Raw genomic sequence first — 17,636 nt, forward strand, 5'->3', positions numbered from 1 at the left:
CTCAGCGGCTAAATTTTCTGATACCTTGAGGACTTGTTACTGTTGTTGCTCTGATGGTGCACGTGACTATCTCTCGTATCTGGACTAGCTTCCTGCACCACCGTTGGGTCCCAGCATACATAATTGGCTCGACTAGCGGCCCCATCCGCTTTACCCGCCAGCCCCACACCAAGTAAAATTATTCACTCCACCAAGACCCAGCATCGTGAACTGCATATACGCTACTTGCTCGGCCTCACTTCAACAAAGAGTAAGCGTAATTGGTTTAGTGGTAAAATTCTCCGTTGCCAAGCAAGTATCGGGGAGCCCTGGGTTCGATTCCCAGATTACGCATACCTCGATCTCCGTCGAGTGATAACCTCTTCTCTCTCTTCACCAGCGTAATTGGTTTAGTGGTAAAATTCTCCGTTGCCATTCGTGTAACATCGGGGAGCCCTGGGTTCGATTCCCAGATTACGCATATCCAACGTCTCGCGGCGTTGGTATCCTTTTGCCGATGCTGTCTTTTTGTTTTGGTGATATCGAGGTTGTTGACAGGGTTGGTTGCCTACTGGGTAGTGGAAAGGTGGCCTCCTAAGTCTTAGGGTGTAAAAATAAGTAGTCCAAGAATTAATCTAAGTTGAGCTGTGGCCTTGTCGAGCGTCAGCACTTGTCACGGAAGGTCAGTGTGGATAGGGAACGGTAACTTGCACACACTGCAGTCACTTCATGGTTTACCATCTTGACAAATCCCACTGATACAAGTCTTGGTCTCAGACTCAAAGTTTGCCAGGCAAATGAAGAGGAGCAGTCGCAACTGCTCAAAGTCGACACCTCCTCTTCACAACATTCACTAAACACAATGGCAAATACTCAAATGTAAGAGACAGGTTACTTTTGTTAATGAATGACTATCTGAAAAACACTTTTCAACAGATTAAAACATTGTACCTGGTCCCTTCTCAACCCGCTGGGACACTGTACAAGTACCGCGCCTGGACCAGCCCCGGGTTAAACAACTATCTACTTCCCATAATGCTCTGTCAGGTCGGATACCCCCTGACCTATGAGGAGTACTTGGTGTCGCAGAAATCAACGACAATGGCAATGTAGTACTCGTGGCACATGTACTTGTCGGGGATAGCAAAGACAAACTCGTTGAGTCCCTTCTCAGCAACAGCCAGGTAAGGGTATGTCTTCTCGGAGCAGATGTTGTCGCTGGAGTGGTGGTCGAAACCTGCGCTGCAGCCGATAAAGACCTTGGCCTCAGTAGCTTCGTACTGGTACTTGTCCGAGATATCGATCGAGACGACAATATCCTTGGTGTAGCTGTCGTGGCCCTTGACCAACTCGATGAAGTAGTTGCCAAACTTGTTGTCGCCTCCATGAGACTCGTAGAGCTTGCCGTAGACAGTCTTCTTGAGCTCATCATGGCTGTAGACAACATAGTCGCCCTGGTGGTTGTGACATGTGTTGGGGTGCGATTTGACGCTGAAGTCCTTCAGGGGACCAGAGTGCAGACCATCGATGCCGTAAGCCTTGATGATCTTGCCCTTGCACTTGGGAAGGTATCCGTTGTAGAACTTGGCATCTCGCTTCGATTGGCTCTTGCTCTCCTCCTTGTCGAGTTTGTTGATGAGCTTGTCGGCAGCCTTCTCAGCAGCCTTTTCCACAACCTTCTCGATCTTGGAATCGCTGTAGACCTCAGTACGCTTGCTGTTCTGGGCCTGAGTGACGTTGACAGCTTGAGCGGTGGTGTTGAGAGCCTGATCAACGTCGGCGACGGCTTGGGCGGTGGCATTGACAGCAGCCTCGGTGACGTTGTCAGCCTTGGACGCCTGACGTCTCATGAACCTCATCAGAGTCTGGGTCTCGGTAGCGTTGGCGGCTTCGGCAGTGACATTGGCGGCTTGAGAAGTGGCATTGACAGCAGCCTCGGTGACGTTGTCAGCCTTGGACGCCTGACGTCTCATGAACCTCATCAGAGTCTGGGTCTCGGTGGCATTAGCAGCCTGGGCAGTGGTGTTGGCAGCCTGAGTGGCGTTCTGGGAATCCTGGCGCATAAACAGTCTCATGAGTCGGTTGACAGCCTTTGTCGAGATAGCATTAGTAGCCGGGGCAGTGTCATTGGCAGCAGTGGTGCTGTTGGCGGATGCCGTAACATTCTGAGCGTTGGCCACCTGGCGCTTGTCATACTTCTCATACTCGCCATAAGAATTCTCAGTCACATATTCCAGATCAAAGATTCCAACGATAGCCTCTCGGACGTACTTGTCAACAACCCTGGCGAGAAGCTTCTCAACCTTGGCGACAGCGTACTCAACCTCCTTCTCATTAGGGTCCTCACCAAGAGCATCAATGGTCTTTGTGAAGATCTCGTCAGCAGCCTTGAGGATATGCTTGGCAGTTTTGTAGATGTACTTCTCAACCTCATCAGCAGAAGGCTCCTCGATACCGTGGATCTCGGCGATGTGGGCGACAGCCTTCTTGAGGTTCTTGGCGACGATGTACTTGATAGCAGCCTCAACCTTGTTGACAAACTTGATGATGGTGCCAGTAGAAGGGTCATCACCAGCAGAGTTGATGGCCTTGTAGATGGCCTTGCTGATACCCTCGTTGATTCTGTACTCGGCCTTCTCAATGTACTTCTCGACCTTGGCGGTGTCGATCTCTACTGCCTCGTCTCCATGATAGTACTTGGGCAGAGCCGAGCGCTTGAAGCTGGAATGCTTGTAGAAAGGAGGGTGCTTGTCAAAATGAACCGCGTAAGCCTTTTGCTTTTGCTTGTGGTCATGCTCAATCTTGGCCTTGTAGAGCTTCTCCCAAGTGGAATGAATGTTCACTCCGTCGTATTTGTAATCCTTCAGGAACGCTTTCTTGTCGTGGTAGGGGTCTGAATCGTACTTAGGCTTGTGCTCCTTGTGCCTGTAATGAGCGTGGTTGTACCTTTCGGGCTCGTACTCCTCGTGCTTGTCGTGGTGCTTGTGCTCGTTCAGGTGACCATACTTGTTGTGCTCGTAGTACGCCTTGGGACCATGTTTCTTGTACTCATGCTCCTTCTTGTTCTCAAATTCCTTCTGCTCGTAGTACTTCTTCTCAGGCTCGTGCTTCTTGTGCTCGTTGTGCTGCTTTCCATAGTGAAGGGCGTAGTACTCCTCGATGGCCTTGGAGAGCTTGGCTTCGGCGAGCTTCTTCTGGTGGTACTGTTCCTCGGCATGCTTATGCTCATGACCATACTTGTGCTCATGATCGTATTGGTGCTTCTTGGCTTCCGCAAGCTTCTTGTAGATGTGGGCAGGGATCTCGTGCTTTTGGACCTTCTCGTAAATCACATGGTTCGCCTTGGCATTGACATCTTCAGCCTTCTCCTTGTAGTAGACAGTGACAGGCTCTTCGTAGTGCTTTCCGTGGTGCTTGTCATGGTGCTCGTCGGATCGCTTGGGGTGGTGCTTGTACTTGTCGCCATGGTGATGATCGTAGTGCTTGTGGTGCTCATGGTGGTAACTAGGATCATGATGCTCATAGTGCTTGTGATGTTCGTAGTGGTAGCTAGGATCATGATGCTCGTAGTGCTTGTGATGCTCGTGATGATGACCGTAGTGCTTGTCGCCATGGTGATGATCATAATGCTTGTTGTCATGGTGCTTGTGATAGTAGTTGTAATCATTATGATCGTAGTTGTGATGGCCATGCTTGTAATCGTGGTGCTTGTGATCATAGTGCTTGTAGTCCTTATGATCGTAGTTCTTGTAGTCATGGTGCTTGTGATCATAATGGTAGCCAGGATCGTAATGCTCGTAGTGATGGTAATCATGATGGCTGTGGCGATGCTTGTGGTGATGGTCATGATTGTGATTATGGTGGTGACCATGCTTGTGACCATGCTTGTGCTTGTACTCGTCCTTTTCACTCTTCTTGATCTCATCATCAGCTAAATCACGAGCATGGTGGTGGTTGTATCCATCGTGATGCTCGTGATGGTGCTTTCCGTGGTGATAATCGTAGTGTCCGTACTTCTTGAAGAAATCGTTCAAGAAGCTATCGTGGTCATGGTGACGGCTGGGATCATAGTGCTCGTGGTGCTTGTAGTCATCATGGTGGTGGTGGCCGTGACCGTAGTGGTCATAATGCTTGTGCTCATCGTAATGATGACCATGATCGCCGTGATTATAATCCTTGTGCTCGTGGAGGTAGTTAGGATCATGATGGTCGTATCCGTAGTGCTTGTGCTCATGACCTTTGCCATAACCGTGATGCTTATCGTGATGATTGTAGTGGTGTTCCTTATGAAGATGACCATGAAGATGACCGTGCTTGTGGCCGTGCTTGTGCTCATGCTGGTGGCCATGATGGTGGTGATGCTTGTGATGATGCTCATGGCGGAATTCCTTCTCCTTTTCCTTCTCCTTGTACTCCGTCTCCTCCTCCTCGTCGACTCCACGCTTGTACCTGGGATACGAATTAGTATTTGCGAAACCAAGCTTTATGTCGGAGACATACTTCTCCTTTCCTTCCTCCTCATAGTCGTTGTACTTCTTCTCCTCCTTCTCATGCTTGTACTCGTCGTACTTCTTCTTCTCACCCTCGGGATAGTCCTCAACTTCCTCTATCACCTCGTACTTACCTTCCTTGTGCTTGTATCTAAGTAGTATCAGCACCAGGATATAGAAAGTGGTTTCAAATGGATAGACTTACTCCTTGCACTCAGCACAAGTGTAGCTGAGAGTGAAGTACTTCTCATGGATATCGCCGGCACGGCTGAAGAGACTGTACTTCTTGTAACCATGAGAGATCTTGGCCTTGATCTTGACGTAAAGTCTCCAGCCGCCGTTGTCCTTGATGGGGCAAAGTTCGTCGTAGGAGCCACCATCAGTCAGCGAGAAGTAAGGGATATGGCACTTGGCCTTCTTGTAGTCGCTAATGATCTTGCAGTGATCGCTATCCTTGCTGTACTTCTGGGAGTACTCAGTAGGAGGCTTACCACGCTCGACATAGACGACAACATCCTCATACTTGTAGTGCTCGATGTGCTTGAAGTTGAAGATAATGCCGTTATCCTTGAAATCAAAGGTGACCTTGCTCAGAGCCTCGTGAGGGGCACAGTGAGCCGAGTCAACACAGAGATCCCAGGAGTTTCCGGGCTTATAGTCGTTCTGTGGGAAAACAAAGGTGGAAGGGTCAGGAACCCACTTGTGCTTGCCATGCTTTGAACAGCCATCGAGGGAGCGATGCTCTTCCTTTCCGGAGTCAATCTTGAAATAGGCAAGCGACTCGTGGGCTACTGCCCCAAGAGCGCCATTAAGGGCGTAAAAGAGGGACGTTTTCATCTCTGCTGTCTGGTAGAGAGCAGATTAGAAAGGTAACGAATGAGGTGCGAACTTGGTCGGTTTGAGATGAGATATTCCTTGAGAACATCCAGGCCTTTTGTATCTCTAATTCTTGAGATGAACCCTGACCAGATCACCCAGTGAACATGTTGGGAGGGGGTCGGAGCCCAAGAGATGTCCGTGGCTGTCGTTCAAAGTTTCGAGGTTTGGTGGACAACAAGCCATAATTTGCGAATGGAGGGGAAATGAGGCTGTCATGACATCGACGATGCTCAGATCTGAGTACGTTGTGGGTAAAGAGCAGCAACTTCGACGAAAGAACAGCCTTGATGAGATATCACATGATCAGCACGTAAGAGCCTTGCAGGACGAGAATGATGTAAAAGGCTATGGAAAAGCCAATGGCATGCAGACATGCTCGTATGTGACTTGATGCATTCCTCAAGTTTCTTCATCATAGAAGTAAACAGGCCGAGAGTTCTCCGCTGTAAAAGAAGCCTTGGAAGACGTTCGGGGGGATTAGGGTCTGTGTTGAAGACATGACTGAGGCCATCGTACCAGATAAGTACATAGACTTTGGAAGTTCTCACAAGATTTCTCAAAAGAACCAGTCAACGTCTTTGAGACCTTAGCCAAATTAAGGTCAAACGGTAAGCGGCGTAAATGAGCTCCAAGTAACCAAGGTGTTGGACCTTTGATAGCAAATGCGGGGGAAAGATTGTTAGGGCGACTGGGAGCTGTTCAACGAGGAGAGATGTCCGGCTCGTGATGAAGCTCGCATCGTCGCATGGTGTCTTCGGCCCGGTTCAAGCCTCTATTTTGAATGTAGATGTAGGAGGTGCTCCTGGATTGCAGAAGATGGACCACTAGGATTCCAACGATATCGGTCGAGGTTTAAGGCGGGCAACATCGGATGATGCATCTTCTCTTTGGCCAGCCTTGATTCCTGAGGCGGCAATGCGGAGTGAATGTTCTGGGCATCTTTGACAGACTGAACATCGCGATCATGTCTACAGACACGGGTTTGAAGAACAATAACTAATTCTAACCAATTAAGTTCCAACGGCATTCACCGACACATGCCAAATGGGTCAAAGTAACGCCGGAGTGAGGCACACACGCGTATGACGTTGAGATATCGTTGCAACATGAACTCTATACGTTAACTCAATGATTGTAACATTTTTCCCATCGCGATGTCAAAATTGATGCAAAGCTGAGGGACGCCCTTGGGAAGACTGATGGTTAACATGATATAGGACTAGCCCTGCTGTATCAAAACAGGGGAGAGAAGGGTACGGCTACACTTGTGAAAATGATAATGGATCCAGATGAATATTCTGCATCACCACGCGCGACCCACACACCAATCTTTGGTAAACACTTCATGCTGGGCGCATTACTGAATCTCATCTCGTTGAGAAACCACTCGAGCAAGCCAGACCTGCAGGTGAGATGTTGGGAGGCCATGACGGGCACAAAAATATAGGACCGAAATGGAGAAAGCCACCGCAGAGAGCAGTTGCAGGACGAATCGATCGATTGTTGTGCGGGAAGAACTCCACCAGACAAATGGTTCCAGCCAGTTTGCGAAACTCAGAATGATCTCGATGAAGAAGTAGGGCAAGCATTTGTGATTCTATACGTACAACGGAAGAGAAGTTCTGCAGATGAATGAATAACCAAACCCTTACTCAGCAATGCATGGCTGATGTTGGCCATGCTCACATTAACCGTGATGGTATTGAGTTTCTAGGCAAGAATGATGAACAAACTGTCAAATGAACTTTGTGCAATCTACCGCAACTGGTAGCTGTGTTGAAGGACTTATTAAAATTACTGGTTGTGGGTAACTAAGTTGATTCCTTCGTCTGGCGAACCAACGAGTGATTGATGAAGCCGTCGAGGTGACTATGAGACGCAACAAGCTTTGGTTGGATAGAGTTCTTGCTCCATGTGTCTACCGATTGTGCTTCAACAAGTTTTGCGAATCTACTTGGGTTCTTCCAATTATTCTCTCGAAAAGACTCTTGGTTGCAAATCTCTAACACGGTTACCGGTAAAGAAAGCCCAACCACAGCATCGAATGAAGACTGGAAACTTGCTACAAATCAAAGGAAGGCATTTGTGTTCTATCACTGACACTTCCTGACTGACTAATACCCCAAAATAAGTATCGGGTAGGTCAATAAACAAGATTGAGAGAATCCAGACTTTCGAGATGTCACTGTGCCTGTATATTATGGCCCTTGGGTTACAGACAACGTGATGCTGCTTGCCTAAGATATAAAATATTTGTCTCGCTACATCATCTCGAGCCTACTCTTGAGCTATTCATTTTCTCTGGCCTGCTCTTCTGTCTTGAATTTTATGCTATTTCATGGCATGGAAATTGTAGAGCAGCATCTTCACAATTAATTATACTAATATTAACATGGAATTCTTGCAGAATAGCAAGAGAATCCGAGGCTCGAACCTCAGTAAAAGCGATGGTGTGTAATTATTTGTCCATGCTCAAGAGAGCCTAAGTGATTCGTTTACTGTCACAGAGATTAAACATGCCAGATACCTACCTACCTCTTAAAATTCCATTGACAATATCCCTAATCCATCTCTTTAAGCATATATATACGATAAAATTACTGTAGGAATTACGTCGAGTTGCGTTGGGCCACATAAGTCCACACTGTTCCTGTGATTGACGATAGCCTCACTTTTGAGCAATGAGAATACAACCCAATTTTTCGTTATCTGGGTACTAAAAATACCAGAAAATCAGCCCAATAAATATGGAGTGCATATTACGGCTGAGGCTTACTATAATCCTGCAGCGCGATGGAACGTCAGAGTAGCAGTGCATGTTGGTTATTCTGTCAGCTGCCAAAGCAGTGCCAGCTCCGAAATTCACCTTTTGCGATTATCTGCCTACCTAGCTTGTTAACACGCTAACCGCGCTCTTGGTTGATATATTTCTTCTTTTTTATTTATTTTAATCTTCAATCTTCAGCTCTTCCTACACAACTTCTGATCACAAATATTTCTTGACTGCCTATCATCGGCTCTTCTTGGAATCCCTTCTATCACTACTACCGACGATCAAGAATATCATGAAAGTCGCCATTATCGGCGGCGGCCCAGCTGGTCTGGCCACTCTTCGATTCCTCGCTCATGCTCACGAGTATTTTCCTATTCCTCCTATCGAGGTCCGCCTCTTCGAATCTGAAGCCCAGGTTGGAGGCACTTTCGCCTATCGTGTGTACGAAGATGCCGAGGTAAGATCTGCTCCTAACAGAATAATCACGCAGTCGTTAACTCCTTCTCAGCTTGTATCTTCAAAGTATTTGACTGCCTTTTCTGATTTTCGCCTCCCAAAGGATGCCCCTGACTTCATCACTCCGGCGGCTTATGTCAAGTATCTCAAGGACTACATCGCTCACTTCAACCTCGGTTCTATGATCGAGTGCAACACCAAGGTTGTTAAGGTTCGTCGTGGAAAGAACAACACTGGTCATGTCCTCAGCTTGACTCAGGAGTCTGGCCCTTTCGAGTGGAAGTGCGACGCTGTAGCCGTCTGCACAGGCATCAACGTGAACCCAGTTATGCCCTACATCGAGGGCATCGAACAAGTTGAAACAGTCCTTCACTCGTCGCGGCTCAAGACTCGAGACCAGTTTGGCAAAGACACTAATGTTTACATCATGGGCGCTGGCGAAACTGGTATGGACCTTGCCTACCTTGCCGTGACCTCGGCCGCCAAGACTGTCACCCTTTGTCACCGCGATGGTTTCTTTTGTGCACCCAAGGTATGTTCTCTATCGCTTCCTCTTGAACAGCCCACTAATACTATACAGATCATTCCCATTCCTCGGGTTAGGGGTCAATCAGACACTTCTACCATCCCAAACAAGCCAGTGGACACTTCGGTCGCAAGCCTGTTCGACACAGCCTATGTTCACCCCAAGCTTCAGAACAGTCAACTTCTCTGGACCTATTACGACAAATGGATCAAGAACATGCATACCTTCATCTCTGGCACCGAAGAGGGTCCGGACCAGTGGGTTGGCCAAATGAGCGCTTCACGAAAACACGCAGACTCCAGTAAGTTTACCTCTCCTCTAAACGGATGCAATCGCTTACATCAATAGTTCTTCTTTGCAAGAGCGACAAAGCTCTCCCTTACATGAATGTTGGCAAGCGATCCACTTCCTGGTTCAACCGTGTTCGATCTGCCTACATAAATGTTGAAATCAAGGACACACAAGGCAAGAAGATTGACGTGGTGAGCTGGCCCGAGAACATCGGCCGTGATGGCTCGATGAACTTTGGTAAGACACTCCCAAGCGACTCGATCATCTCAACAGAGCAGCGTAAACCCGACGTCGTGGTTTTTGCCACGGGCTATACCCGCGAATTTTCCTTTTTGAACGAGGAGTACCCCAACGTTGCGCAGACCAATGCCCGAGGCATCTACAAGGAAGGAGATGTAACGATTGGCTACATTGGATTCGTTCGCCCTGCAATTGGTAGGTCTTCTGACTACTGCTAGGTAATATGCCAACGCTTATAGGTGCCATCCCTCCCCTCGCCGAGCTCCAGGCCCAGTTGTGGGTTTACCGTCTACTCCAGGACCGCTATCCCAAGGAAGTCCCCTCTACTCGCGACCCTGACGCTCTTGAGCCCTACGAACTCGATTATCAGCTTCACTCCCGCGGCAACTACAGCTTTTGGGATACCAAGCGAGCCGTTGATCATGAGAGCTATGCTTACCAGCTTGCCCTCGACATGGGTTCTGCCCCCCGCGCCTCGACCATGATGAAGAAGGGCTTCAAGATCTTTTACACCTGGGCCATGGGATCCAACTTCAACACCAAGTTTCGATTCATCGGTCCTTGGAAGTGGAATGAGGGCGCTGAGAATATCATGGGTAACGAGTTGTTCAACGTGGTCAAGCGCTCTGGTGGCTTTGTTTGTAAGTGACACCCCTTCCTGCCTGAGAAATGACACTAACGGGTTTATAGATCTTGCAACCTACACTCTCGTGCCTTTCTTCATTTTTGGAACTATGAGCATGGCTCTCTATGCTTTTTACGCCATCTACGACCTTTTTGCATTTTGTTTTGGTCGACGATCCAAGGTTGGTACCTCCAAGACCTGCGAGTAAGCGATTGCATAATCCTGTCACCATTTGACTTTGGCAATGAGTGCATATTATTTTGGTCCAGTATTAGAGACCAACTTCAGAAACATGTCCCACGCAGAACGCGAAGATGGCAGTGGGCGTCGGTACTAAGGTTTGTATTCCTTGTACAGGGGAAGACAGACATCAGATAATTTGTGGCTTTGGCAGCACGGATTTGTACACTATTGGAACTGTAAATAAGTTCATGATAGTATGAATAGAAGAAAGTATCTTATTCCTACCAGCCTCGGCCATGAACTTGACCAACAACAAGCAAGACAGAATGAGATCTGTCCGTCTTGTCACTCTGAACAGTACACCATTCATAAGCTTATTTTATATACAAGAGGAAGCTGACCATACAGAGAGAATATTTAACCTCTAAGCTTTCCGCCATGTCAATAAACATAGTAGGTACTACCTACCTAACCAGACCTACTCGTGTCATCTCTGATAACACTGCTCTTCCTAAGTGGTCTCAAAGGCAGGTAGGTAGGTTCAATGCAGGCAGGTTGGTATGATGATATCGAATAGGAGGCAGCTACCTAACTATCTACCTGCCTACCTTAGTACCCAAGAGGTATTTCAGGACTTGGCTTTCCCATCGTCTATCATCCATCTTCCATCTTCCATCTTCCATCTTCCATACTCTATCATCCATCTCTCATCATTCATCATCACAAGCATTCACATCACATTTCAACAAGCCCATTCTGTATCCAAAGTCTCTTACCAGAATCCTCACAAGATGGCCACGCCGACAAAGATTGTGCACGAGTGGTGGGGGAGTTTGAACGAGGAGGTGGAATCTCGCGACGTGCAACCAAGTGCGGAGATTCGTAAGCAGATGAAGCACATCAAAAACTTTTTCTTCGCCAAGCTCATCGACTGGCCTGATCATGATTTGAGAACAAAACACGTTTTTTCCCATGGTAGCTGCATCTACGTACGTGCTCCAGACAACGGGCGCATACCCATCGCGGAAGCCAAGAAGGATTACCTTGTAACCAAAGATGCCCATCGAAACTCTACACCTGACGCAGACCATGCTGTGCAATGGGCCATATTCATCTTCGATAGCCCTTTATCACTGCTCATGTTTGCCAAAACCATGAGAGTCAGGTTTAGTCCCACGACAACACTTACTCTCCAACTGCACCTCTTCCATTTGAAGCATTTACCCCGTGTCGCTTGCTCGTTGGGTGCAGTTCGCGAAGCACTTCGAGATCAGTTGGAGGAATGGAAAGTGGCTTTGAAAGCACTTCGGCCTAAGTTGAATTTGAAGCTTCGACTAGTCTTGGGCCAGGAAAATGAAACTCTCTTTGACCTTGACATCGAGACGGAAGAATTCCGAAAAGAGCGAATGGAATATCTTAAGGAGATGAAGGTGTTGTGGTTGGAGTGAACTGGTCAAGGCTTTTGAAGGCAGATTTCTGGCAACAGCGGACTCAGTCATGGGTTACTATTATATTTCAACAAAAGCGCTATGAAACTTAGGTACCATTAACCAAAATGTCATTGCTTCAAGATGTTTCTACCTTTCTTCGCTTGAATCTGCCTCTTGCTTCAATTTTGCCCTCCACCGGCACCGCCCTCCATGCTGTCAACAAGAACCCGTCTGCACCGCCCCGTCCCGTCATAAAGGGGTGTGTCCGACCGGGGAGAACCTGCCATCGTCTCGCCCTACTGCTCTGAATCGTCACGCCGAGAAGAAGCGTGGGATTGATGGGGAACTCTTCAGAACCCTCCCAGCGCTCGAGCTCCTCTGCCGTCTTGGACTCCACCTCTGCCGGGGGCGATGATACCCATGCGGCTCGGCGGGCGACGCTAAAGCAGTCGGCGAGTTCCGTTAGGGGTTCGATACTGGGGGAGTAGATGGCGATGGGGGCGCCACCTGATAATAGGGGTACAGTGCTGCGGACGATGGAGATGGGGTCCATGCTGCTCGCGACTGCGAGGCCTGAGAAGCCTCCAGCACGTGTTGTGTCGACAACATGGCGAATACGGGCCCATCTTCTTCTCTTGCGGTGGTAGTTTCCTCTGCGGTTTGTCTTCCAGCTAGCAATCTCTTCGGGTGTGGCCTCAGGAGGCTTGTTGTTATAAGCGTCATCTTCCTCGGGGGCTAGAAGCTGTAGCCAGGAGATGTCCATGAGGTTGGTGTCAAGTGGGTGGTAAGGAGGTGAAGGGTTGGCGTTGGCGGCGTCATAGTTGAAGTATCGAAGAAGAGCGAGGTTAGGCTGGGTCTGGCCGTGGATCATAGTGAGGGTGTTCTTGTTGACGTAGGGAACGTTGAAATCGCTTCGTTTGGGGTGTCGCCTCCTCTCTGGCTTTTGCTCTGTGGGATTGGCAGCCTCTGAAGTCTGGGGCTGGTTCTGCTCCGTCTTATCTGTAGCAGCGATATCTTCGGCTGCCTCTGGTTCGGGTTTGGGATAAAGAATATCCATTCTCTCAGCCAGAGAAGCAACGAGCAAGCCACCCGTGTCGTCGACAACTAACCATCTTCCACTCTGCGGTGTGGTGGTATCCTCTGGTGCGGCGCCGCTAAAGTGAACGTCTGCCCAGCATCCCACCAGCGCCATCATCTCCTGCCTCATCTCAAGAATCTTGGAAGCATCGCGATCCTCCAATAACCACTGCGCCAGCATCGGTACGTCAAGAGGCAGCACAGTAAATCGTCGAATGTACTTTTTCGTCTTGAGAAGCTTATACTTGGCCAAAGAATACGCCGTCTTTTGGTCAATCGCCGTATGCGAGAGAAGTAGCTTGGCGATCAGCTCCTTGCCAGCCGATGCGCCCTTGCGCTTGAGCTCCTCGATCTCTTCGGGCTTGAGCGTCTGTCGCGCCGAGTCGTCAATGATTTCGCGGTTCGATCGAATAAGAACCTTGCCGCTCTCGTCGACGAGGGTGAGCTCCTCTCCATCTGCGGCGGCAATAACATCGTCGCCTTCGGCCGGCTCGGTCGCTTCCTTGTTGGCGTCGGCCAAGTCGTCGGCGTTGAGCTCCTTGGCCGGGACAACGCGGAGTCGCGAGAACGTTTCGCCTTCGACTCTATCTTGAACTTCGTACGTAAAGTGAAAGGGGCGGTTGATGATCAAATTCGTCGGGAACGAGCCGTATTTGCCCAGGGAAATGGTGCTGTCGCAAAGTTAGTTGCTGCGCAGAGTGTAAAAGACTGAATTGGCTTACGTATTTGGCACAACTTGAAACACCTTGTATGTCTCATTGGGAAGCCGTACGGCGACCCATGAGTTGGGTTGTACAGTCTCTTTATCCATCTTGCGGCAGTTATGTATGAGCGGGCTGGAATTGGAGTCTGGTTTGCGATTCTTAAAAAAGAAAAAACTAAGGTTGAGCCACTCACCTCGGTGAGCCCCGCTACGGCCCCCACACTCCGATCTTGACCGAGATCTTGAACTACTCACCTTGTTTAGCCTATACTCGAAGTAAAGTGCTATAGTGCTGTTGGATATAGAAAACACTGATGGTTATGTGCTTCAGAGGTTTTCCAAGGTAGCATAAAGTGGCTAGTCGTATCGTAGGCTTAGACAACTGATCTTTCTATACTCATCTCAACTACCTACGCCTCCTATTATGTACTCTCATTATTGTGTAAACCTCCCCCGACGTACGCATGCAAAAGACATAGATATAGGCGCAAGTACTGGAAAATATATTTTGTATGGTGCTAGCTCCTCAACGTTTGTATCATGGTAGTCTTCTAAATACGTTCACCTCACAGCAATCCTTGCCAATACTCTACAGCGACTTGCCCATAAACTTTCTCTTGGTAAAGCTCAACCACCACTTGCTAGGCTTGGTCTCATCCTCGTCGTATACCCTAGCGAGTAATCGAGCAGCAAGCTCCTGTCGAACCTGCGACATGTATTGCTTGAGCTGCTCCGCCTCTTGTCTGTCCTTGGGGGCCTCGTACATCTGATGTAAAGCGTTAGCAATGTGGTCATGTGTTGTAGTTTTCAGCCATTTGTCCCACGCACCTGGTTAAGAGGCCATCCTGGGTCGCCGGGAATAGCAAAGTTAAGGTCAAGCGCCAGGTTCATGACATCCTTCTGGGCATCACGTAGAGAAGCATGAGGGCGGATCTTGGTCAGACAATCGCTGACAAACCAGATTCCATAGACGAGCAGACGATCGGCGGGGCCTTGAATCTCAAAGTTTCGGAAGAATGTGTTGGCACGGAAGAGGGCGAGGACCTCGTCAAGGATATCGTAGCTGTCACTGTCGGGATCGGGTGACTCGTTGGCCGGCAGAGGCGGCGAGGGGGCGGGCAGGGTGTAGGCAGGTCCGCGGGTCTTGGTTCGGAGAGGAAGAAGAGGGAAGTTGCCGATTATACGGGGGACATTAGGGTCCGAGTTGAAGACGGAGTTGTATGCCTGAGGGAAGCATGGTTAGCTTGGTTGATATCGTGAGATTGGAGGCGGTGGTGATGCAATAGGAGGATTAGGTTTATGGTAGTTTGTGTAGTAACTGTAGAGTGAAAGACATACCGGCATGTTGGGCAACAATTAATTGTCTAAGCTCGATATGTCAAAGTTGATCTGGAGGAGAAATAGACAAATCGGCGCAATCTAGTTACGAGCTGATGGTGAGTTGCGCTTCGTCACCGGCGGGGCTGCATCGAGCTCTGGTACTGCTCAGGAAGCTGTCCTTCCTGTCCAATTGCATGTGGGGCGGCTGAGTGGAGTTGATGCCTTGTATATCAGGGTTGTTCACTAGACCGCTAGTATGTGGCGCAGCTATCGTGTACTGCCACGTCTGCCAAGGTTGATGATCGCTGCCTAAGACCTCACGTGAACACGTTACTCATTCGCGCCGACTGGATCCGCGGCGAATCACGGTGGCAACGCGCTTTTACCCTCGTCAGTCGTGCAGAAAGCAGAGCTACACCTACATTTCAGTATCCACTATCTTTGCTGTACTCAGCCTAAGAGAGTGAAGCCTTGCTCAGAAGGAAAAAGGCAGAACAGGAATCTGACCCGCCCTAACTTTTAAGTGTGTGTCATTCAGTGTCACCGATAATTCTCTTCTTTCTTCTTTTCCTCTCGCCTCTTCCCCCCCTTCACGCTTTGTGCCTTTTGTTTGCTTTTTTACCATCCTCCCGCAGTGAAAAAAAAGGCAAACACTTTCTGCAGGTACTTCACTTTTCTAGTTGCCTTTCTCTTCACCCAGCTGGCTTCCTATTGGCCACTTCCCACAAGACGCTTACCCTCTAAAAACCCCTTTTTTACTTTTTTTTCGTCAATCATTTACAAGGGCGACGCTCGTGCCATCCGCTAGCGAGAGCTTGTCTTGTTCAGCAGGGCATCATTACAATCAGGGCAGTCGCGTCGCAACAGAGAAAGAAAGATCTGGGTTCAGGCAACTAAGCCAAAAATCAAACCCAAACAACAAAGAGTCATCAACGAGAGGCAAATCCAAACTCAACTCTAATCAATCAGTCATATATATCGATTGATTCATCGACTTGCATTCGACTGAATATTCATTATTCTTCCTCTTACATCAACCACCGAGACAAAGAACACCCCCGCTAAATCAATCCTCTTTTTCCTGCGCGCCACAGTTCTCTCTTTGGAAAAAGCAGCTTCATCAACAGCTGTGTGCAGTTTGATGGACATGGCGACATTACAAGACTCTACTTCGATGACGCCGTCGCGCAACGGCAACAAGGGCCTTGCTTCACCCGACACAACGCCTTGCACATCACAGGCGCCCGTCGTCACCCCACGCAAAAGGCGTCCGCAGCGCATCTACCGACCAGACAAGAACTCTCTCTACGACATCTTCCAACAACACTCGGGTGAAACCCTTTTCGTGCGTCCTATTTGCTGGACCGATCAGCACGCTCAACTTCTCGGCGCACGATGGGAGGAACAACCTCCTTGCGATACCCCTCAGCCTACGGCAGCCCCAGGCACGCCGCCATCGCGAGGTCATCTCAGCCCATCGAATACCATCATGACTCTCAGCAACGCGCTTACGCAGATTCTTTTGCCCGATTCGATGCATCCCATCATCGCCTCTAATGCTGTCAAGACGGTTCTGACGACAATGTGGCCCAACGCCTTTGGCAAGACGCATTTTCTACCTGAACTCCATCTGTACTTTGGTGGCCGCGTTTATCGTGATTCTGTGCGTGCGCAAATACTCTGGAATTACCCTGCCGATGAGGCAAAGTCTTCATACTCGTCCTTCAAATCAGTTTCAACACGACCTGCCGAGTCCTTCAACATCTCAACACAGTCATCACCCAATCAGAGCTTCCCCAACATGCCCATGATCTGCTACATCGGTAAGACCCAACTGGCATCAGTGCGAACCAACCTTTTCCGTATCGCATCTGGCCCAAAAAGGTCATGGAACGAGCCCGTATTTCGGCTCCAACAACTCCGAGCTCGCATGCTCGTCCCTTCAAATTCGGATCACGATGCGCATTTTGTGGGTGTCTTTTTGGGAATGGCGCAAAAGTACTTTTACACTTCCCCACCTCCTTCTGGCAGACGCGACTCACGCATGGCACCGGGACACGGCATCCCGCCATGCCCCAACTTCCACAGCCTCAAGTTGAAGATCCTCACCCATGACACAGAGACGGCTGAGTTCATTGTGCACACTGGTTACATAACCAAGGAATTTTTGGAAAAGTTTCACGATCCTTTCAAGGCCTCGCCCAACGACGATGATGCTGTTGTTTCGGGCATCAAGATTGAATACACAAGAGTTCCTATCTGGCCAATTCTAGGTCTACGAGAGCGACTTGGCAAGGCTTTGGGTCAAGAGATCGTTGGTCCTTTCAATCCAGATGAGATAGAGACTTGGGAGAAAGATCCCGAGAGACCTGGCGGCGAAAAGCGCAAGCGAGAAGTCTATGTCAACAGCAGCTTCGAAGACGAAGAAACAACTGAGGAAGCTTCTCCAAAGAAGCAATGTCTGAAGGGAGGCAAACCGATGGGTTTGGTGATATGAGAGATGATGACAAGCAATGCATGATACGAATCGGTATTATATACCCATTTTTGGTGTTAAGGAGCAACAGGACACGCATACACTGTGATACATTGGTCGGGCGATCTGAGGGATTTCATCAAGACTCCATCTGCCTTTGAGGCATACATGGCAGCTGGCAACGGCGC

General features: G+C 49.0%; 6 protein-coding genes and 2 non-coding genes across 8 annotated transcripts; 5 read left to right on the top strand and 3 right to left on the bottom strand.

Moving 5' to 3' along the window:
* Nucleotides 1-254: 254 nt before the first annotated feature.
* Nucleotides 255-333, top strand: FGSG_20529. The gene has a single exon. It is a non-coding gene; the product is annotated as a tRNA-Gly (tRNA).
* Nucleotides 334-378: 45 nt separating this feature from the next.
* On the top strand, nt 379-460 carry FGSG_20530. Its single transcript has one exon. It is a non-coding gene; the product is annotated as a tRNA-Gly (tRNA).
* A 583-nt stretch (nt 461-1,043) lies between these two features.
* FGSG_01599 (uncharacterized protein) lies at nt 1,044-5,306 on the bottom strand (the record flags this gene model as incomplete). Its single annotated transcript, XM_011319116.1, has 3 exons — nt 1,044-4,428; nt 4,480-4,620; nt 4,675-5,306. 3 exons carry the CDS (start codon nt 5,304-5,306, stop codon nt 1,044-1,046), a joined length of 4,158 nt encoding a protein of 1,385 aa, XP_011317418.1.
* A 3,107-nt stretch (nt 5,307-8,413) lies between these two features.
* FGSG_11974 (uncharacterized protein) lies at nt 8,414-10,467 on the top strand (the record flags this gene model as incomplete). The annotated part of the gene is made up of 5 exons (XM_011319117.1): nt 8,414-9,109; nt 9,158-9,404; nt 9,452-9,829; nt 9,874-10,275; nt 10,325-10,467. 5 exons carry the CDS (start codon nt 8,414-8,416, stop codon nt 10,465-10,467), a joined length of 1,866 nt encoding a protein of 621 aa, XP_011317419.1.
* A 413-nt stretch (nt 10,468-10,880) lies between these two features.
* FGSG_11975 (uncharacterized protein) lies at nt 10,881-11,890 on the top strand (the record flags this gene model as incomplete). The annotated part of the gene is made up of 2 exons (XM_011319118.1): nt 10,881-10,996; nt 11,056-11,890. The coding sequence occupies 2 exons, from the start codon at nt 10,881-10,883 to the stop codon at nt 11,888-11,890; spliced, it is 951 nt and encodes a 316-aa protein (XP_011317420.1).
* Nucleotides 11,755-13,760, bottom strand: FGSG_11976 (uncharacterized protein; the record flags this gene model as incomplete). The annotated part of the gene is made up of 2 exons (XM_011319119.1): nt 11,755-13,620; nt 13,672-13,760. 2 exons carry the CDS (start codon nt 13,758-13,760, stop codon nt 12,009-12,011), a joined length of 1,701 nt encoding a protein of 566 aa, XP_011317421.1. The 3' UTR covers nt 11,755-12,008.
* A 384-nt stretch (nt 13,761-14,144) lies between these two features.
* Nucleotides 14,145-15,104, bottom strand: FGSG_11977 (ARP2/3 complex 21 kDa subunit). The gene is made up of 3 exons (XM_011319120.1): nt 14,991-15,104; nt 14,481-14,876; nt 14,145-14,418 (listed from the first exon to the last, which is right to left on the bottom strand). The coding sequence occupies exons 1-3, from the start codon at nt 14,994-14,996 to the stop codon at nt 14,242-14,244; spliced, it is 579 nt and encodes a 192-aa protein (XP_011317422.1). The 5' UTR covers nt 14,997-15,104; the 3' UTR covers nt 14,145-14,241.
* Nucleotides 15,105-16,119: 1,015 nt separating this feature from the next.
* FGSG_01602 (uncharacterized protein) lies at nt 16,120-17,469 on the top strand (the record flags this gene model as incomplete). Its single annotated transcript, XM_011319121.1, has 1 exon — nt 16,120-17,469. One exon carries the CDS (start codon nt 16,120-16,122, stop codon nt 17,467-17,469), a length of 1,350 nt encoding a protein of 449 aa, XP_011317423.1.
* Nucleotides 17,470-17,636: the final 167 nt, after the last annotated feature.

The sequence above is a fragment of the Fusarium graminearum genome, chromosome 1 (assembly GCF_000240135.3).
Source record: "Fusarium graminearum PH-1 chromosome 1, whole genome shotgun sequence".
Taxonomy (NCBI): domain Eukaryota; kingdom Fungi; phylum Ascomycota; class Sordariomycetes; order Hypocreales; family Nectriaceae; genus Fusarium; species Fusarium graminearum.

Bases quoted from the DNA above. Each gene is read 5' to 3' on its own strand.
- FGSG_11977 (XM_011319120.1), bottom strand. The intron at 14,419-14,480 runs GTGCGTGGGACA...GCTTTACATCAG, and splicing joins CAGGATGGCCTCTTAACCAG to ATGTACGAGGCCCCCAAGGA.